Consider the following 22,467-nt stretch of genomic DNA (forward strand, 5'->3'; position numbering starts at 1 on the left):
TGTGGGCGGCGCTGTGTTGGAATGAACCCTCCCGTGCTGCGGGCGGCGCTGTGTTGGAATGAACCCTCCCGGGCTGCAGAGGGCGCTGTGTTGGAATGAACCCTCCCGGGCTGCGGGCGGCGCTGTGTTGGGATGAACCCTCCCGGGCTGCGGGCAGCGCTGTGTTGGGATGAACCCTCCCGGGTTGCGGGCGGCGCTGTGTTGGGATGAACCCTCCCGGGCTGTGGGTGGCGCTGTGTTGGGATGAACCCTCCCGGGTTGCGGGCGGCGCTGTGTTGGGATGAACCCTCCCGGGCTGCGGGCGGCGCTGTGTTGGGATGAACCCTCCCGGGCTGCGGGCGGCGCTGTGTTGGGATGAACCCTCCCGGGCTGCGGGCGGCGCTGTGTTGGGATGAACCCTCCCGGGCTGCGGGCGGCGCTGTGTTGGGAGGAGAGGGCGCGGGGAGCGGGAGGAAGCCGGTTGCCCCGGGAGACCGCAGGCCGCCGACATGTTGCGGGGGAGAGGAGGCCGCAGCCGGGGCCGGGGGTGCGGAGTGGAGGAGATTAAAGCCCGTAGGCGGCAGCAGGAGAGGGGTGAGTGAAAGCGTTGGTACAGCGGCCTACACTCAGCCACATTTACAGCGCACCAGGAGGCCCGAGCCGCCTCTATGGAAGGAAGACAGACTTGCATTTATATAGCGCCTTTCACCACCCCAGCAAGTCCCAAAGCGCTTTCCAACCAATGAAGTACTTTTGGAGTGTGGTCACTGTTGTAATGTGGGATACACAGCAGCCCATTTGCGCACAGCAAGCTCCCACACACAGCATAGAAACATAGAAACATAGAAAATAGGTGCAGGAGCAGGCCATTCAGCCCTTCCAGCCTGCACCGCCATTCAATGAGTTCATGGCTGAACATGAAACTTCAGTACCGCCTTCCTGCTTTCTCACCATACCCCTTGATCCCCCGAGTAGTAAGGACTTCATCTAACTCCCTTTTGAATATATTTAGTGAATTGGCCTCAACTACTTTCTGTGGTAGAGAATTCCACAGGTTCACCACTCTCTGGGTGAAGAAGTTTCTCCTCATCTCGGTCCTAAATGGCTTACCCCTTATCCTTAGACTGTGACCCCTGGTTCTGGACTTCCCCAACATTGGGAACATTCTTCCTGCATCTAACCTGTCTAAACCCGTCAGAATTTTAAATGTTTCTATGAGGTCCCCTCTCATTCTTCTGAACTCCAGTGAATACAAGCCCAGTTGATCCAGTCTTTCTTGATAGGTCAGTCCCGCCATCCCGGGAATCAGTCTGGTGAACCTTCGCTGCACTCCCTCAATAGCAAGAATGTCCTTCCTCAAGTTAGGAGACCAAAACTGTACACAATACTCCAGGTGTGGCCTCACCAAGGCCCTGTACAACTGTAGCAACACCTCCCTGCAATGTGATAACGACCCAGATAATCTGTTTCAGTGATGGTGAATGATCAGCCATGATCATATTGAATGGTGGTGCAGGCTCGAAGGGCCGAATGGCCTGCTCCCGCACCTAGTTTCTATGTTTCTATTGAGGGATAAATATTAGCCCCGACCTGCGAGAGAACAGCTCCGCAGGTCTGGCCATAAAAGAGCTGGATGCGGCGTACCACTTCAGCCTCCAGCGCCAGTTGCTCCAAGTGTGCGACGGTTTTGAGATGGGTGACGTCATCGAAACCCTGGTCGCCGTTTTGGAGCGTGGGCAGGAACATCGGCGGGGCCCAGGTAACAGAGGGGTGCGAAGGTCGGAGCGGATGAGCGACGAGTGCTTGTGCCGAGATGCGGTGAATGTTTATGGCGGAGGAGCGGCGAGAGATCGTGGCGGAGGTGCGACAGATGAGGGTACGGAGCGTAGAAGGGGCGAGGGCCCAGGGGCAGCACGGGCCCAGCCCACACTGTGCGATATGTGTGCGCACTGGGTCCGTGCAGCAGAGCTGGTCTCCAGTCGTCCTGGTTAACCCTTGCCACTGGACCAAGACCTCGCTCTGTCAAGCCCCGTGTGGTGGCTGGTGTGCAACGGTCACCCCACGTTAAAAAAATCCACGCACAGGCATCTTCCACCCCCTCAACTGGAGTTCAGGACTGGAACATCGTGTCCTTCATTGAAACACCTGTGAACTCATATGGAAGCAAGTCATCCTGGTTTGAGGGAGTCCCTCAAAAGATATCCTTATTAGACAGGATATTTTTGGGGGGAAATTGATGGGATTGAAGGCCGATAAATCCCCGGGACCTGATAGTCTGCATCCCAGAGTACTTAAGGAAGTATTCCTAGAAATAGTGGATGCATGGGTGATCATTTTCCAACAGTCTTATCGACTCTGGATCAGTTCCTATGGACTGGAGGGTAGCTAATGTAACACCACTTTTTTAAAAAGGAGGGAGTGAGAAAACGGGGCATTATAGACCGGTTAGCCTGACATCAGTAGTGGGGAAAATGTTGGAATCAATTATTAAAGATGAAATAGCAGCGCATTTGGAAAGCAGTGACAGGATTGGTCCAAGTCAGCATGGATTTATGAAAGGGAAATCATGCTTGATAAATCTTCCAGAATGTTTTGAGGATGTAACTAGCAGAGTGGACAAGGGAGAACCAGTGGATGTGGTGTATTTGGACTTTCAAAAGGCTTTTGACAAGGTCCCACACAAGAGATTGGTGTGCAAAATCAAAGCACATGGTATTGGGGGTCATAGAAATATAGAAAATAGGTGCAGAAATAGGCCATTCGGCCCTTCGAGCCTGCACCACCATTTAATAAGATCATGGCTGTTCATTCCCTCAGTACCCCTTTCCTGGTTTCTCTCCATACCCCTTGATTCCTTTAGCCGTAAGGGCCATATCTAACTCCCTCTTGAATATATCCAATGCACTGGCATCAACAACTCTCTGCGGCAGGGAATTCCACAGGTTAACAACTCTCTGAGTGAAGAAGTTTCTCCTCATCTCAGTCCTAAATGGCCTACCCCTTATCCTAAGACTATGTCCCCTGGTTCTGGACTTCCCTAACATCGGTAACATTCTTCCCGCATCTGACCTGTCCAGTCCCGTCAGAATCTTATACCGTTTCTATGAGATCCCCTCTCATTCTTCTAAACTCCAGTGAATAAAGGCCTAATTGATCCAGTCTCTCCTCATATGACAGTCCAGCCATCCCTGGAATTAGTCTGGTGAACCTTCGCAGCACTCCCTCAATAGCAAGAACGTCCTTCCTCAGATTAGGAGACCAAAACTGAACACACTATTCCAGGTGAGGTGGTCTCACTGAGGCCCTGTACAACTGCAGTAAGACCTCCCTGCTCCTATACTCAAATCCTCTCGCTATGAAGGCCAACAACCATTTGCCTTCTTCACCGCCTGCTGTACCTGCATGCCAACCTTCAATGACTGATGAACCATGACACCTAGGTCTCGTTGCACCTCCCCTTTTCCTAATCTGACGCCATTCAGATAACATTCTGCCTTCGTGTTTTTGCCCCCAAAGTGGATAACCTCACATTTATCCACATTATACTGCATCTGCCATGCATTTGCCCACTCACCTAACCTGTCCAAGTCACCCTGCAGCCCCTTAGCGTCCAATGTGAGGTTATCCACTTTGGGGGCAAAAATGCGAAGACAGAATATTATCTGAATGGTGGCAGATTAGGAGAAGGGGAGGTGCAGCGAGACCTGAGTGTCATGGTTCATCAGTCATTGAAAGTTGGCATACAGGTACAGCAGGCGGTAAAGAAGGCAAATGGTATGTTGGCCTTCATAGCTAGGGGATTTGAGTATAAGAGTAGGGAGGTCTTACTGCAGTTGTACAGTGCCTTGGTGAGGCCTCACCTGGAATATTGTGTTCAGTTTTGGTCTCCTAATTTGAAGATTAGGAGACCAAATTTTGCTGTTGAGAGAGTGCAGTGAAGGTTCACCAGACTGATTCCCGGGATGGCTGGACTGACATATGAGGAGAGACTGGATCGACTGGGCCTTTATACATTAGAGGTTGGAAGGATGAGAGGGGATCTCATAGAAACATACAAGATTCTGACACGACGGGACAGGTTAGATGCGGGTAGATTGTTCCCGATGTTGGGGAAGTCCAGAACCAGGGGGACACAGTCTTAGGATAAGGGGTAGGCCATTTGGAACTGAGATGAGGAGAAACTTCTTCACTCAGAGAGTGGTTAACCTGTGGAATTCCCTGCCGCAGAGAGTTGTTGATGCCAGTTCATTGGATATATTCAAGAAGGAGTTAGATATGGCCCTTACGGCTAAAGGGATCAAGGGATATGGAGAGAAAGCAGGAAAGGGGTACTGAGGGAATGATACGGCATGATATTGAATGGTGGTGCAGGCTCGAAGGGCCGAATGGGCCTACTCCTGCACCTATTTTCTATGTTTCTATGATGATGATGATGATGATGATGACCAGGACACCGGGCATAACTCCCCTGCTCCTCTTCGAAATAATGTCCTGGGATCTTTTACATCCACCTGAGAGAGCAGACAGGGCCTCGGTTTAACGTCTCATCCGAAAGGCAACACCTCTGACAGTGCAGGATTGTGAAAGGGTTTTATAAGGGTAAACGTAGAGAAGATGATTGCACTTGTGGGAGAGACTATAACTAGGGGGCCATAAATATAAGATAGTCACTAATAAATCCAATTGGCAATTCAGGAGAAACTTTACCCAGAGAGTGAATTATAAAAATTTACAGCGCAGAAGGAGGCCATTTCGGCCCATCGTGTCCGCGCTGGCCGACAAAGAGCTACCCAACCTAATCCCACTTTCCAGCTCTTGATCCGTAGCCCTTTACGGAATTCAAGTGCACCTCCAAGTACATTTTAAATGCGGTGCGGGCTTCTGCCTCGACCATCTCTGCTTAGGCAGTCCCTCGGAGTCGAGGATGACTTGCTTCCACACTAAAAATGAGTCCTCAGGTGGCTGATGAGTCCAATGCAGGACCTACAGTCTCTTGTCACAGGTGGGGCAGATGGTAGTTGAAGGAACAGGTGGTTGGGGTGACTGGTTTGCCGTGCACTCCTTCCGTTGTTTACGCTTGGCTTCAGCTTGGTCTCGGGGAAGAGACTCGAGGTGCTCAGCGCCCTCCCGGATGTTTTTCCTCTACTTTGAGCGGTCTTGGGCCAGGGACTCCCAGGTGCAGGTGGGGATGTTGCACTTTTCCAAGGAGGTTATGAAGGTGTCATTGAAGCGTTTCCTTTGCTCGCTTGTCGTGTCGGTGCTCCGAGTAGAGCGCTTGCTTTGGGAGTCTCGTGTCAGGCATGCAGACGATGTGGCCTGCCCAGCGGAGCTGATCAAGCGTGGTCAATGCTTCGACGCTGGGGATGTTGGCCTGAGCGTTGACACTGACGTTGGTGCGCCTATCCTGCCATTCGATTTGCAGGATCTTGCAGACAACATTGGTGGTGCTTTGAGGTGCCTGCTGTACATAGTCCACGTCTCTGAACCATATAGGAGGGCAGGTATCACCATTGCTCTGTAGACCATGAGCTTGGTGCTGGGTTTGAGGTCCTGGTCTTCAAACACCCTTTCAGGCAATGAGTTCCAGATCCGCACCACCCTCTGGGTGAAAAAAATTCTCCTCATATCCCCTCTAAATCTCCAATTACTTTAAATCTATGTCCCCTGGTTAACCCCTCTGGTGGTTAGAATGTGGAACTCACTACAACAGGGAGTACATAAGAACTCCTTGTGGTTGAGGTGAATGGCATAGATGCATTTAAGAGGAAGCTAGATAAACACATGAAGAAGAAAGGAATAGATGGATATGTCGATGGGGTGAGATGAAGTAAATATAGTGGGATGAGGCTCGTGTGGAGCATAAACATTGGGATTGGGCCGAATGGCCTGTTTCCGTGCTGTAAATTCTATGTAGATTGACTTTTCACTCACTTCTATTTATATTGTTTGGTTCTACATTCTTCTTGTACCTTGAAGTTATAAGTTGCGTTGACGAGGGAGCTTGACAGGGTAGATGCAGAGAGGATGTTTCCCCTCGTGGGGGAATCTAGAACCAGGGGCCATAGTTTCAGAATAAGGGGTCGCCCATTTAAAACGGAAATGAGGAGGAATTTCTTCTCTCAGAGGGTCGTGAATCTTTGGAACTCTCTGCCCCACAGAGGTGTGGAGGCTGGGCCAGGATCAGATCAGCCATGATCTTATTGAATAGCGGAGCAAGCTCGAGGGGCCAAATGGCCTATGCCTGCTCCTATTTCTTATGTTCTTATACTATTTAAATACAATACACAATGTTTATTGAAACAAGTGCGAATGTTTCTTATCTGGGTTTTTATCTGGTTTTTGCCTCTCCCAGGAGATCGCATGGCTCCGGTTGGGGTGGAGTGTAGAATGTTTCGGTGCAAAGGGCGTTGCAGTTGTGTTGGGCGGACTGGTTGGGCTGGATGCTCTTTACCTTTCCTTCATTGTTCATGGGTTTATATGTAACCTTCAGGGCTGCTGACCAAGGGCCGTGTGTCTCTTTGTCGGCCGGCGCGGACACGATGGGCCGAAATGGCCTCCTTCTGCGCTGTAAATTTCTATGTTTCTTGTGTTGGTGTCTGTACATTAAATAAACTCGCGTAATTACTCTTCAAGCTTTTAACGCGACCCTAAATTACGGTATCCATACTGCACGCCATCGCGGCTTAAAAGTTACTCGTAATTTCCCTTTTGTCTGCAGCTCTGAGAAAATCGCGGAAGGAGAAGCAGCTGGTTAGCAAGAGATTGCCGAGGGGTCTGCAGGGCGATGGAGAGGACATGGCAATCAGAGAGACCTCGGTCAGTCAGGAGGAGGTGAGACGCAATTGGTCCACACTTACGCCCGACAGTGTTGCTGAAAAACATTTTAAAGAACGAACTAGTGTTTTTAATTTTAACGTGTAACTATTGTCTCGTGTGACGAGAAAAGCTTCGAATGGGATGTCCAGTTTGGCTCTCCGTTCGATGGCCTTCTGAGATGCCAAGTGGAGAAATGATGTGCCTCCCGCCACAGATCTCAGTGGGCAGGTCAACGTGAGGTGTTCCAGGGTCTGGGACCCACAGATCTCAGTGGGCTGGTCAATGTGAGGTGTTCCAGGGTCTGGGATCCACAGATCTCAGTGGGCTGGTCAATGTGAGGTGTTCCAGGGTCTGGGACCCACAGATCTCAGTGGGCAGGTCAATGTGAGGTGTTCCAAAGTCTGGGACCCACAGATCTCAATGGGCTGGTCGATGTGAGGTATTCCACAGTCTGGGACCCACAGATCTCAGTGGGCCGGTCGATGTGATGTGTTGGATGGTCTGAGAAGACCTCAGTGGGCCGGTCGATATGAGGTGTTCCAGGGTCTAGGACCCACAGATCTCAGTGGGCAGGTCGATGTGAGGTGTTCCAGGGTCTAGGACCCACAGATCTCAGTGGGCAGGTCGATGTGAGGTGAGGTGTTCCAGGGTCTGGGACCCACAGATCTCAGTGGATCAGTCGATGTGAGGTGAGGTGTTCCAGGGTCTGGAACTCTCAGATCTCGGTGGGCCGGTCGATGTGAGGTGTTCCAGGATCTGGGACTCACAGATCTCAGTGGGCGGGTCGATGTGAGGTGCTCCAGGGTCTAGGACCCACAGATCTCAGTGGGCAGGCCGATGTGAGGTGTTCCAGGATCTGGGACCCACAGATCTCAGTGGGCAGGTCGATGTGAGGTGTTCCAGGCTCTGGGACCCACAGATCTCAGTGGGCAGGTCGATGTGAGGTGTTCCAGGATCTGGGACCCACAGATCTCAGTGGGCAGGTCGATGTGAGGTGTTCCAGGCTCTGGGACCCACAGATCTCAATGGGCAGGTCGATGTGAGGTGTTCCAGGGTCGGGGACCCACAGATCTCAGTGGGCCGGTTGATGTGAGGTGTTCCAGGGTCTGGGACTCTCAGATCTCGATGGGCCGGTCGATGTGAGGTGTTCCAGGATCTGGGACTCTCAGATCTCAGTGGGCGGGTCGATGTGATGCGTTTCAGAATCTGGGACTCACAGATCTCAGTGGGCGGGTCGATGTGATGTGTTTCAGGATCTAGGACTCACAGATCTCAATGGGCAGGTCGATGTGATGTGTTTCAGGGTCTGGGACTCACAGATCTCAGTGGGCGGGTCGATGTGATGTGTTTCAGGGTCTGGGACTCACAGATCTCAGTGGGCGGGTCGATGTGATGTGTTTCAGGGTCTGGGACTCACAGATCTCAGTGGGCGGGTCGATGTGATGTGTTTCAGGGTCTGGGACTCACAGATCTCAGTGGGCGGGTCGATGTGATGTGTTTCAGGGTCTGGGACTCACAGATCTCAGTGGGCGGGTCGATGCGAGGTGTTGGATGGTCTGGGATTCAGGGCCATAGTTGCACTTCGGGCTGTCCCTCACCTTCCCCGTGTGGAGCAGGCGGCCACAGCCTCCGTGCCCTGTGTGGATTGGGTCGAACGCTGTCCACTTTCTCCGAGGCAGTTGGAAGCTGTTGGGTCAGTGATGAGGTGCTGGTTCTTTATGTTGCCTGCGTCTCACGATTCCGTCTGTCTGGATAGCAGGTCGACACCAGCGGCCGGCTCAATTTTAAGTGTTTCTCGTGGTGGGTAACTGTCTTGCTAACATCCTCCAACCCGGCATGCCTTGTGTTCCCAATGGCCACAGGTTTCCCAGTTGTACCAGAGGATTCAGCACGGCTCGGACGATCGTCTTGTCGCTTTGCGCGCTCTGCGGCGAGCGCTGCAACTGAAGGAGGCGCAGCAGATGTTTGTCGGGTATGAAATCTGAAATATTTGCTTTCGCTGTCCGTCCACGCACTTTCAGCGCCAGCTCGCTACCTCTTCGCCTACCTCCTCGTCCTTTTTCCTTTCAATCCGTTCTCGGCATATGTTCAAAAGCGCATCTATTGCCCGTCCAGAATTGGGCTGAGAAGGTGCTAGGGTGGCCAATCGCCTTCATACAACTGAGTGCAGATTCAGGGAGCCTCGAGCCAGCCACGTAGTGTGGGACGGGAGTCACGGGTATGCCGGACCAGGTTGTGGTCAGTGTCCCCTTAAATTTTTGTTTTGCGTGCGCGGCCCATTCACAGTGTGGCGCAGCTGTGTCCCGGGCTGCACGGGACCGGCGGAGAGCTGCGCGGTCCTTCTGGAGAACATTGCGCGCATGTGCGCTTTCTCCTATTTAAAAGGCGGTGAGCCGGCTGGGCGGGAGCTGCAGAGCACTGAGGGAACACTGGTGGTGGTGCCAAATTCCTTTCCCTCAAGGTACGTTAGTTGGCTTTCTAAGCACTTATGAAAGGAATAATTGAATTCAGTTTCACAGCTTGTTGCTGGCCGACACCCTGAGCCTTGGCCCTTCAGCGGGTTTATCAGTTAGCCCTTCTATCTAGGTTTACAGAACTGTCTCGTGGAATTTGACAACTGCCTACCAGAAAAAAGCAGACCCAGGAGATTTAGTGCGTCAAAATGCTGTCCTTTTACCTCGGATCCAGGATTGAAATCCAGCCTAGTCTGTAAGGCAGCCATTTGCAGAGTTTGGGTACTTTCAATTTAATTCTTGGTGGATAGATCGCTCTTAATTGGATAGCTCTTTCAAAGAACCGACGCAGTGACGATGGGCCGAATGGCCTCCTTCTATGTTGTTTGATTCTCGGGTGGAGATTTTAAAAGTCGCAATCTTGTTTTCAAATCCCTCCATGTCTCACCCCTCCCTATCACTGTAACCTCCTCTAGTCCTGCAACCCTCCAAGATCTCTGTGTTCCTCCAATTCTGGCTGTAATGGAGTATTGCAAAGATACTCAACACAAGTCTGTTTTGGAGAAAAGAATCGTTTATTATAAAGTACTTGATCGAGGGAGAGACAGCTGCTACACGAGTTCAGTAACTCGGTGACCCAAACCAGCCATTCTCTTCGAACAATCGTCAGGTTACTGTTTTTATACAGTCACAATACATACAAAATTGCCTAACTATGATTACAAATATTAATTGGCTAATACAATTATATTGACAGCAAGTTTCGCTCCCTCCCCTGTGCGCCTTTTATCTGATCAGTTACGTGCTACATCATTACTTTTCTACGGTTAAGCAATTCCTGTGAAAGTACTTTTTCCCAGACCTATTTGTCCTTGACTAAATCTTCTGTTAATAGACAGACAAAGTTGGGGTGTTTATCGTTATCTCGTGTAATTCTGTCTATGCTAGGACATCTGCCAAATACTCCTTTCTCGATAATTATACGTTATGGTCCCACGCTCAACTTAAGCTTAGCCACAAACTTTTTAGAAATACTGATGATTTTTAACCCCTTCACTGGCCTCTTACGCATCACCAATTTTCACAGCTCCACCGTTGGTGGCTGTGCCTTCAGCCGCCTTCGCCTCTACTCTCTGGAATTCCCTCCCCAAATCTCTCCACCTCTCCTCCTTTAAGACGCTCCATACACCAAGCTTTTGGTCACCTGTGCTAATATCTCCTAACGTGGCTCAGTGTCAAATTTTGTTTGGTAATTGTTGTCAACGGCTGCCTTGCTCTTTTCGCTTCGTTGCTTTTAACGTCGAATTACCCGCGCACACTCAGTTGTAGCAAAGGCTGAAGTTTGCCAAAACTTCACAACTCTCTGCTTGCAAAGTCAACTCGCCAAAGAAGTGAGATTTCAGTGTCACTGGTGTCCATGTGTGTGTGTGAGACAAAAGCCAGTTCCATCTTTTATACCTAAAAAGCTTTTGAATTTAGACAATCATAACTAACTGCTTTCTGAATCGTTTAACATACAGACTATTATTCCCACTGTAACAAGGTACTCAAGTACTTAACATTGCTTGTTTAACCTACAGATGTCATTAAGTAGTAACAAAGGTACAATCAAATACATAACATCCAGACATGACCAGTCACTCATCTCAATGGCTGGAAGGCACCACATTGTCTAACAGTCTCTTTTCGATCCAAACTTCAATCTTCCTGTTTACTTAATCCAAACTTCAGACCGCGTGCTGAAGCAAAGAGTTCAGAATGCGGGTCTGTGAAGCGCCATGAGACATTTTACCAAGTTAAAGGCGCTATATAAATGCAAGTTGCGTTGATTCATGGGCCTACAACATAAAACTGTCTATAATGACACAAATTGGCGCCAGAGTGTTATCCTCGCTCTCACGCTACTGGCTGGTGAGTGGAATAAAAGTAATTCTGGTTGATGTTGAAGTTGCGAAAAGCTTTATTTTGTAACTGTTCCAAACCTTGGAATGGTACTGGGTCCCTGAAATGGGAAAGAATTCAATTCCTTACAGCACTTTGAGCGTCAGCCGTGCGTGGCTCAGAAGGTTGTGGGTTCAAGTCCCACTCCAGAGACTTGAACACAAAAATCCAGGCTGAGGCTCTAGTGCAGTGCCGAGGGAGTGCTGCACTGTCGGAGGTGCCGTCTTTCAGATGAGGCAGTAAACCGAGGCGGCATCTGCCCTCTCAACAACGACAACAACTTGTATTTATATAGCGCTTTTAATGTCGTGAAACATCCCAAGGCGCTTCGCAGATGTACTATGAGATAAAACAATTTGACACCGAGCAGCATAAGTAGAAATGAGCACAGGTGACCAAACGCTTAGTCAAAAAAAGGTAGGTTTTAAAGGAGGAAAGAGAGGTGGAGAGGTTTAGGGAGGGAGTTCCAGAGCTTGGGGCTGAGGCAACAGAAGGCACGACCACCGATGGTTGAGTAATCAGGGATGCTCAAGAGGGCAGAATTAGAGGGCGCAGACATCTCGGGGGTGGAGGGGGGGGTGTTGTGGGGCTGGAGCAGATTACAGAGATAGGGAGGGATTTGAAAATAAGGATGAGAATTTTGAAATTGGGGCGTTGCTTAACCGGATGCCACTGTCGGTCAGCGAGCACGGGGCTAATGGGTGAGCGGGACTTGGTGCGAGTTAGGACACGGGGCAGCCGAGTTTTGGATCACCTCTAGTTTACGTAGGGTAGAATGTGGGAGGCCACCCAGGAGTGCGTTGGAATAGTCAAGTCTAGAGGTAACAAAGGCATGGATGAGGGCTTCAGCAGCGGATGAGCTGAGGCAAGGGCGGAGACGGGCGATGTTACGGAGGTGGAAAATAGGCGGTTTTAGTTATGCTGTGGATATGCAGTCGAAAGGTCATTTCGGGGTCAAATATGACACCAAGGTAGCGAACAGTCTGGTTCAGCCTCAGTCAGAAGTTGGGCAGAGGGATGGAGTCAGTGGGTAGGGAACAGAGTTTGTGGCGAGGACTGAAAACAATGGCTTCATAATCAGGCACATTATCCACACAGCTAATCACAGCCAGCCTGTATAGTCTGTTCGCCAGATAAACCGAAAGGCCCTGTGAAAGTGACCAGCTCCGTGTTGTATTTTTCACTGGTGTAGGTTTGAAAACAGTATACACGTCCTCATCGGCCTCTTCACCAGCACCCTGACGTCGGTTCAGCTTGAAGCCGCACAGTGTTTGCTCGAACTCTCCCACGCAGATGACCCCAACATCTCGCTTGTGTGTTTACCAGCAACCCCCTACCTCCTGACGTACCTCTCGGGCCAGAGTGCAAAGTTCACGGTAAGCGTGCAACTGGGGCACAGAATTCTGCAAAACGCTGTTTTTAGGTGTCCGACATGGCTCAGTGGGTAGCACTCGTCTTCGAGTCAGAAGGTTGCAGGTTCAAGCCCCCCCGCTCCAGAGCACGTAATGCAGGCCGACACTCCAGGGGCTGAATGGCCTACTCCTCATATTCCTAAGTACCAGTTGCCTCGATTATTGCTCCCCGAGTGGCCAGTTGAACCCCACATTGCCTCTACAGGGCTGTAGTAATACCCGCCCTCCTGTGTAGTTCTGAGACACGGACCATGTACAGTAGACACCTCAAGTCACTGGAGAAATACCACCAACGATGTCTCCGCAAGATCCTGCAAATCCGCTGGGAGGACAGACGCACCAACGTTAGCGTCCTCAACCAGGCCAACATCCCCAGCATTGAAGCACTGACCACACTCGATCAGCTCTGCTAGGCAGGCCACATTGTTCACATGCCAAACACGAGACTCCCAAAGCAAGCGCTCTACTTGGAACTCCTTCACGGCAAACGAGGTGGGCAGAGGAAACGTTACAAGGACACCCTCAAAGCCTCCCTGATAAAGTGCAACAGCCCCACTGACACCTGGGAGTCCCTGGCCAAAGGCCGTCCTAAGTGGAGGAAGTGCATCTGGGAGGGCGCTGAGCACCTCGAGTCTCATCGCCAAGCGCAGGCAGCGGAAAGAGCGTGCAGCAAACCAGTCCCAACCACCCCTTCCCTCAACGACTATCTGTCCCACCTGTGACAGGGACTGTGGTTCTCGTATTGGACTGTTCAGCCACCTAAGGACTCATTTTAAGAGCGGAAGCAAGTCTTCCCCGATTCCGAGGGACTGCCTATGATGATGACACTGCCTCATAAACATTCTCAACTCCGGTACATCTACTCCTGATATTTCATGGTCTGGTATGTGACCGGTGCTTGAACGAGGCACCACGCCCGGGGATTGAACTTACCAAGTGAACCATCGGCGGGCTGTGAACAGAATTCATTACCAGTCTCTCAGCTGCTGTTTGCCAAGTATGTTGGTGTCGTAGGGCTCTGGTAATATGAAGAACTTTAATGTTTTGGATACACTTTGTTGCAGGAGCTGTGTCTGTACGTACTGGGGAATCTGGCAGCGGAGAATGAAGCCGTTCGGAGTCAGCTTCTGGTACAAGGTGTGGTCCAGGCATTGGCCAGCTGCTTGCAGGTGAGACAGAGTTACCAAAACCTACTGATTTACATAACGGCCAATTCAAATATTTCTAATTCAGCACTGCGCCACCAAAATATTTAGCCACGCATTCGGACTGGGGTCTATGGACCCCGGAGTGTGGGGGTGGATGCTGGAAGACCTTGCAGACTCTGGTCTCTCTGGGACTGGGCATGTTGCGAGTCCAGTGTCTCAAGAACTCTACATCATCCAGTACTGGATGAGCAGAAATTTTCTCCAAATGAATATTGGGAAGCCCGTATCCTTTGTTTTCGGTCCCCGCCATGAACTCCGTTCCCTAGACATTGACTCCATCCCTCTCCCCATCTTCTGTCTTAGGCTGATCCAGACTGTTTGCAACCTTGCTGTCATATTTGAGCCTGAAATGAGCTTTCGATCATACATCTGCAGCATAACTAAGACTGCCTATTTCCACCTCCGTAACATCGCCCGTCTCTGCACTTCCCTCAGCTCATCTGCTGCTGAAACCCTCGTCCATGCCTTTGTTAACTCTAGACTTGACTATTCTACCGCACTCCTGGCTGGCCTCCCACATTCTACCCGATGTAAACTAGAGGTGATCCAAAACTTGGCTGCCCATGTCATAACTCGCACCAAGTCCCGCTCACCCATCACCCCCTGTGCTCGCTGACCTACATTTACTCCCGGTTAAGCAATGTCTTGATTTCAACATTCTCATCCTTGTTTACAAATCCCTCCATGGGCTTGAACACCCCACTATCTTTGTAATCTCTTCCAGCACCACAAACCCCCCCCCCCCGCCCCCCACCCCCGAGATGTCTGCGCTCCTCTAATTCTGCCCTCATGAGCATCCCTGATTATAATCGCTTAACTATTGGTGGCCGTGCCTTCTGTTGCCTGGGCCCCAAGCTCTGGAACTCCCTCCCTAAACCTCCGCCTCTCTACCTCTCTTTTCTCCTTCAAGACTTCCTTAAAACCTACCTCTTTGACCAAGCGTTTGGTCACCTGCCCTAATTTCTCCTTATGCGGCTCGGTATCAAATCTTTTATCTCATAATACTCCCCGTGAAGTGCCTTGGGACATTTCACTGCGTGAAAGGTGCTATATAAATACAAGTTGTTGTTGTATATATTTTTTTCCTGCATATTTTTGTTGACTTACAGGCAATGTTACTCTGTCGTTTGTTTGTAAAAGAATTCTGCCCTGACTGCATTGCTTTCCATCAAGGTTGACTGACCATATATTGTTGATATTTGGGATAGGGAGTCCTGGGAGTGTATCAGTTTTCACAGGTGATTCCCGCCCCCCCCCCCCCCGCAATGCAGAGAGGTTTGAAAACCATTGCATTAGGCTGTCACCATGGTGGTATCGTAAAAAAGAAAGAAAGACTTGCATTTATATAGCATCTTTCATGACCTCAGGACGTCCCAAAGGCGCTTTACAGCCAATGAAGTACTTTTGAAATGTAGTCATTGTTGTAATGTGGGAAACGCAGCAGCCAATTCACGCACAGCAAGCTCCCACAAACAGCCATGTGATAATGATCAGATAAAATGTTTCTAGTGATGTTGGTTGAGAGCTAAATAATTGGCCCCAGGACACCGCAGAGAACTCCCCTGCTCTTCTTCGAAATAGTGCCATGGGATCTTTTACGTCCACCTGAGAGAGCAGACGGGGCCTCGCTTGTAGAAAAGGATCAATGATTCGAGCTACAGTGGCCTAAATGTAACGCACTGCTAAATGATAACCATCCACAGCTCTCGACCCATGTCCCTGTTCAACTGGAGCTTCAACCCCCACATCCAGCCTGTTGCCCAGACCGCCTCCTTCCCCTCTGAAACGCTGCCTCCTTACACCCTTACTTTGATCCATCCACTGCTAAAACTCTCACCCACACCTTCATCCCGTGGTTTCATTTCGCCAGTGTGCTCTTCACACTCTAGTTGTAACCTACGCAACGGCCAAACCATCTCGAACTCTGTGAGCTGCCTCCTATCCCGCACACAAATCACCTCACCCCTTGCAGATCCCCGCCCATCCCCGTGGCCAGTCCCACGCCCTGCTCCAGTTCCTGAGCATTAACCTTGTCCTCCACTTCAAATCTCTCCGTGGCCTCGCTCAATCCTCTCCAGTCCTGCGTCCCAGAATCATAGAAATTTACAGCGTGGAAGGTTGGCCATTTCGGCCCATCATGTCTGCGCCGGCCAAAAAAGAGCTATTCAGCCTAATCGCACTTTCTAGCCCTTGGTCCGTAGCCCTGTAGGTTATATAAAAAGATAGAAATTTACAGCGCGGAAGGAGGCCATTTCGGCCCATTGTGTCCACGCCGGCCGACAAAGAGTCACATGGCCCTCGGTCTGCAGCCCTGAAGGTTACATATAAACCTATGAACAATGGCGGAAAGGTAAAGAGCACCCAGCCCAACCAGTCCGCCCCACACAACTGCGACACTCCCCTGCACCGCAACATTCTATACTCCACCCCATTATGGCACTTTAAGTGCACATCTAGGTACTTTTTAAATGTGCAAGAGGTTCTGCCTCTACCACCCTTTCAGGCAGTGAATTCCACACCCCCACCACTCTCTGGGTGAAGAAATTTCCCCTCAAATCCCCTTTAAACCTCCTACCAGTTACTTTAAATCTATGCCCCCTGGTTGTTGACTCCTCTGTTCTAGGTCTTTCCTATCCAGGCCCCTCATAATTTTGTACACCTCAATAAGATCGCCCCTCAGCCTCCTCTGTTCCAAAGAAAACAAACCCAGCCTATCCAGTCTTTCCTCGTAGCTAATATTCTCCAGTCCAGACAACATCTTCATAAATCTTCTCTGTACCCTCTCTAGTGCAAACACATCCTTCCTGTAATGTGACCAGAACTGCACGTAGGTTGCACCTTTCTCCATTCTGACTGAACAACTGCACTCTCACCCCTCTCCACCCCCCACACCATGCCACCATTCCAGGCAGAGTATTAAGCCACTGCATCGCTGCATTCTGATTCAAGTCCCAGTCCTAAGACCTGAGACATAATGCAGGCTGACACTCCCAGTGCAGTGCTGAGGGAGTGCTGCACTGTCGGAGGTGCCGTCTTTCGGGTGAGACGTTAAACCTTGGTCCCGTCTGCTCTCTCAGATGCACATTAAAAAATCCTATGGCACTATTTTGAAGATGAGCAGTAGAGTTATCCCCGGTATCCAGACCAAAATTTGTCACTCAACCAACATCACTGAAAACCGATGATCTGTTCATTGTTACATTGCTATGTGTGGGAGCTTGCTGATGGCGCAAATTGGCTGCCACATTTCCTACATTTCAAAGTGACCACAGTCCAAAAGTACTTCATTGGCTGTAAAGTGCTTTGGGTCGTCCTGAGTTCGTCAAAGACACTATCGAAAAAGCAAGAACTTTCTTTTTTACCTCCTCCTTTAATACACTTTGCCCCACTGCTCTGGTCCTTCTTCAAAATCTTCCTCAAAATTAAGCTCTTTGACTGTGCTTCCCCTCACTTCCATCTTGACTTCAGCAGTTCTGGCTACCAAGTGCCTCGGGATGTTTCTTCACGCAAGAGTCAGTCTGTCAGTGTGACATGTTCCTAAAGCATTGTTTGTGTCTCTTTCAGTCACCTCACGGAGCTGTGGTGGAGGCTGCGGCCTATTCACTCTCCCAACTGCTGCAGGCCAAGGAAGCAGGAGAGAGGATCATACCGTAAGTTAGCGCCCAGCCCAGCCACTGTACCCAGGGGCTGACTGTACCTTGGTCCACAATGAAACCCATAACCCTCTGTTAGCGCGAATATTTCCCAGGAAGAATCACTCGACACTCAGAGTCAGTTCCAGCATCAAAACGGCCTTTATTACGCGAGCGGGGAGAAAGCCTCTGGGTTACACCAGGCACTACTCTCCATTGAACAAAGAAATACAGTGATATTTATATGTTTTACGACAGGTTGAGTAATAGTGAACTATGTCGGCTGGACACAATCCAGTCGTAACGGTTATAGATTACATACAGGTTTCTTTAGGCCAATAGAATTGACCCTCAAGCATAAAGGGGCTGCATGGTCAGCTTATGTTTAGCTGGAGCTGATTTATGTCCTTGTGATGTTTTTCCAGACCCCCCTTATTTCTGCTGTCCTTGGGTTCTGCCTGTGCCTGACTTTCTTATCTTAACATAGTTTCAGGGATTCCTTTGTTCAGTGTTCTACTAGGACATCCTGTCTGGGTTTGTTGATTTAAAGACATTCTGCTAATCTTCAGTGTCATCAGCTATCCAGAAAGTTAGCCAGCTTGGTTAGCTGAATACCCCGAGTGCTTTGCGGAATCCCTGGCAGCCATTTTACACATATATATACATACATTCTGCAGGTGCCTTCGCCTTTGAAAGTGCCTTACAACACCCTCCATTACAATTACATAGATTTACATAACATTTACAGCACAGAAAGAGGCCATTTGGTCCAACTGAAAAGAAAGAAAGTCATGCATTTATATAGCGCCTTTCAGGAAAGTTAAAGCCCATGGGATCCAGGGCAAGGTGGATCCAAAATTGGCTCAGTGGCAGGAAGCAAAGGGTAATGGTTGATGGGTATTTTTGTGACTGGAAGGATGTTTCCAGTCGGGTTCCGCAGGGCTCAGTACTGGGTGCCTTGCTTTTTGTGGTGTATATCAATAATTTAGATTTGAATAAAGGGAGTACGATTAAGAAGTTTGCAGACGACACTAAAATTGGCTGTGTGGTTGATAATGAAAAGGAAAGTCATGGGCTGTGGGAGGATATCAATCTACTGGTCAGGTGGGCAGAGCAGTGGCAAATGGAATTTAATTCAGAGAAGTGTGAGGTAATGTACTTTGGGAGGGCTAATACGGAAAGGGTAACTTTGATGGGATGAGACGTGAATTGGCTAGGATAGACTGGTGAATGATACTTAAAGGGTTGACGGTGGATAGGCAATGGCAGACATTTAAAGATCACATGGATGAACTTCACCAATTGTATGTCCCTGCCTGGCATAAAAATAAAACTAGGAAGGTGGCTCAACCGTGGCTAACAAGGGAAATTAGGGACAGTGTTAAATCCAAGGAAGAGGTATATAAATTGGCCAGAAAAAGCAGCAAACCTGAGGACTGAGAGAAATTTAGAATTCAGCAGAGGAGGACAAAGGGTTTAATAGAGTATGAGAGAAAATAGAGTATGAGAGTAAGCTTGCAGAGAACATAAAAACTGACTGCAAAAGCTTCTATAGATATGTGAAGAGAAAAAGATTAGTGAAGACAAATGTAGGTTCCTTGCAGTCAGAATCAGGTGAATTTATAATGGGGAACAAAGAAATGGCAGACCAATCGAACAAATACTTTGGTTCTGTCTTCACTAATAACCTTCTGGAAATGCAAGGGGACCAAGGGTCTAGCCAGATAGAGGAACTGAAGGAAATTCTTAATAGTCAGGAAATTGTGTGAAGGAAATTGATGGGATTGAAGGCCGATAAATCCCCGGGGCCTGATAGTCTGCATCCCAGAGTACTTAAGGAAGTGGCCATAGAAATAGTGGATGCATTGTTGATCATTTTCCACAGTCTATCAACTCTGGATCAGTTCCTATGGACTGGAGGGTAGCTAATGTAACACCACTTTTTAAGAAAGGAGAGAGAGAGAAAACAGGTAATTATAGACCGGTTAGCCTGATATCAGTAGTGGGGAAAATATTGGAATCAATTATTAAAGATGAAATAGCAGCGCATTTGGAAAGCAGTGATTGGATCGGTCCAAGTCAGCATGGATTTATGAAAGGGAAATCATGCTTGCCAAATCTTCGAGAATTTTTTGAGAATGTAACTAGTAGAGTGGACAAGGGAGAACCAGTGGATGTGTTGTATTTGGACTTTCAAAAGGTCCCACATGAGATTGGTGTGCAAAATTAAAGCATATGGTATTGGGGGTAATGTACTGACGTGGATAGAGAACTGGTTGGCAGATAGGAAGCAGAGAGTCGGGATAAACGGGTCCTTTTCAGAATGGCAGGAAGTAACTAGTGGGATGCCGCAGGGCTCAGTGCTGGGACCCCAGCTATTTAGACAAAGGAATTGAGTGTAATATCTCCAGGTTTGCAGATGACACTAAGCTGGGTGGCGGTGTGAGCAATGAGGAGGACGCTAAGAGGCTGCAGGGTGACTTGGACAGGTTAGGTGAGTGGGCAAACGCATGGCAGATGCAATATAATGTGGATAAATGTGAGGTTATCCACTTTGGTGGCAAAAACACGAAGGCAGAATATTATCTGAATGGCGGCAGATTAGGAAAAGGGGAGGTGCAACGAGACCTGGGTGTCATGGTACATCAGTCATCGAAAGTTGGCATGCACGTACAGCAGGCGGTGAAGAAGGCAAATGGTATGTTGGCCTTCATAGGTAGGGGATTTGAGTATAGGTGCAGGGAGGTCTTACTGCAGTTGTACAGGGCCTTATTGAGGCCTCATCTGGAATATTGTGTTCAGTTTTGGTCTCCTAATCTGAGGAAGGACGTTCTTGCTATTGAGGGAGTGCAGCGAAGGTTCATCAGACTGATTCCCGGGATGGCAGGACTGACATATGAGGAGAGACTGGATCGACTGGGCCTGTATTCACTGGAGTTTAGAAGGATGAGAGGGGATCTCATAGAAATATATAAAATTCTGACGGGACTGGACAGGTTCGATGCAGGAAGAATGTTCCCGATGTTGGGGAAGTCCAGAACCAGGGGATGTAATCTAAGAATTAGGGGTAAGCCATTTAGGACTGAGATGAGGAGAAACTTCTTCACTCAGAGAGTTGTTAACCTGTGGAATTCCCTACCGCAGAGAGTTGTTGATGCCAGCTCATTGGATATATTCAAGAGGGAGTTAGATATGGCCCTTACGGCTAAAGGGATCAAGGGGTATGGAGAGAAAGCAGGAAAGGGGTACTGAGGTGAATGATCAGCCATGATCTTATTGAATGGTGGTGCAGGCTCGAAGGGCCGAATAGCCTACTCCTGCACCTATTTTCTATGTTTCTATGAGACCTCATCGAGGTGTACAAAATATTGAGGGGCCTGGACACAGTAGATAGTGAGGGAGCACTGCACAGTCAGAGGTGCCATCTTTCGGATGAGACGTTAAACCGAGGCTCTATCCGCGCTCTCCGGTGAATGTAAAAGATTCCATGTGACTATTTAGAAGAAGAGCAGGGGTGTTATCCCCGGTGTCCTGGGCCAATATTTATCCCTCAATCAACATAACAAAAATAGATTTATCTGGTCATTATCATGTTGCTGTTTGTGGGAGCTTTCTATGTGCAAGTTGGCTGCCCGTTTCCCACATGACAACAGTTACTACACTCCAAAAAGTACTTCATTGGCTGTAAAGTGGTCGGGAAAGACGCTATAAATGCAAATCCTTTTCTTTCTTTCTGTGGTTCCCAAAGCTCTCCACAGGACGTTTTCCTCAATCTCATGCCTGTGTCTGTTGTAGGATCATTGATAAGAGATTGATCGTTGTGATTAGTCAACAACTCCAGTATCATTGTATCATGCGGCTACCAGTCTTGAAGCTCCTTACCCACCTCATGCTTTCCTTCTCGCTGCAATCTACACAACTTCTCAATTCGTCTGTTCTCCCTTATCGGGTCTTGGTGCTGCCCTGCACTAGATTGGATTCAGTTTATCGTTAGTTGTGGTATTGGGCTGGCGATCCAGAGGTCTCGACCCTCCAGTCCGCCCCAGCGAGTTGTGAAACCGAATTCTGTCAATTACCGATCATTTGTGGGTGGGCGCTGGGGAATAACGACCGTGAAACCACGCCAGACTGTCGGCAGAAACCCAGCCCTTCCACTCATGCCCTCCAGGAAATGGAAGTTGCCGTCTGGACCTGGTCTGGCCAACCAGTGACTCCCGTCACACAATACATGGCTGGATCATTATCCCCCTCTGAAGTGGTCAATCAGTTGTATTAAAACATCTATAATTCCTAGTCAAGAAGCCCTCCCCATCCTCCTTATCTTCTCAGAGCAACTAGTGATGAATGTAGCCGTTGTGGGGGGTTTTCACTTTCCCCATTCTCTTTTATTTGTGTGGGCCGGTCTCATGGCTTTTTGTAAAATCATAGAAAAATTAGGATTCTGAAGGAGGCCATTCGGCCCATCGTGTCTGCCAGTTTTTTTTTAAACGTTCCACCATCTCACTGATGATCTTCTCTGTACTCCATTGAGCAGTTTGCTGGTCATTCAACCGATTAGCTCCCGCTCCGTGATTGGAGTACGTCTTGTTTATCTTTTCACCACCCCCTCCTTTTTTCCAGTGTTACTAAAATGGTTGCTTATGGTGACAGCCATAATGAGTCAGCCGTGGCTCAGTGGGTAGCAAGCTCACCTCTTGGTTAAAAAGTTGTGGGTTCAAGCCACACTCCAGAGACTGGAGAACATTTGAGCACAGAATCTAGGCTGATACTTTCAGTGCAGTACCGAGGGAGCGTTGCACTGTCAGAGCGGCAGTCCTGAGGGAGCGCCGCACTGTCGGAGGGGCAGTACCGAGGGAGCGTTGCACTGTCAGAGCGGCAGTCCTGAGGGAGCGCTGCACTGTCGGAGGGGCAGTGCTGAGGGAGTGCTGCACTGTCGGAGGGGCAGTGCTGAGGGAGCGCTACACTGTCGGAGGGGCAGTACTGAGGGAGCACTGCAATGTCAGAGGGGCAATACTGAGGGAGCGCT

The 22,467-nt window shown here is 49.3% G+C and overlaps 1 protein-coding gene across 1 annotated transcript in view; it reads left to right on the top strand.

Annotated features, from left to right (window-relative positions):
• Positions 1–447: 447 nt before the first annotated feature.
• tmco6 (transmembrane and coiled-coil domains 6) overlaps positions 448–22,467 on the top strand; it is a 44,053-nt gene continuing 22,033 nt past the window's right edge. Inside the window, 6 exon segments of the mRNA XM_070877162.1 lie at positions 448–573; positions 6,698–6,810; positions 8,658–8,767; positions 12,382–12,565; positions 13,666–13,770; positions 17,374–17,459. Coding sequence (XP_070733263.1) covers positions 489–573; positions 6,698–6,810; positions 8,658–8,767; positions 12,382–12,565; positions 13,666–13,770; positions 17,374–17,459 — 683 coding nt within the window. The 5' untranslated portion in view covers positions 448–488.

This window comes from Pristiophorus japonicus, chromosome 4, assembly GCF_044704955.1.
Source record: "Pristiophorus japonicus isolate sPriJap1 chromosome 4, sPriJap1.hap1, whole genome shotgun sequence".
Lineage (NCBI taxonomy): Eukaryota > Metazoa > Chordata > Chondrichthyes > Pristiophoridae > Pristiophorus > Pristiophorus japonicus.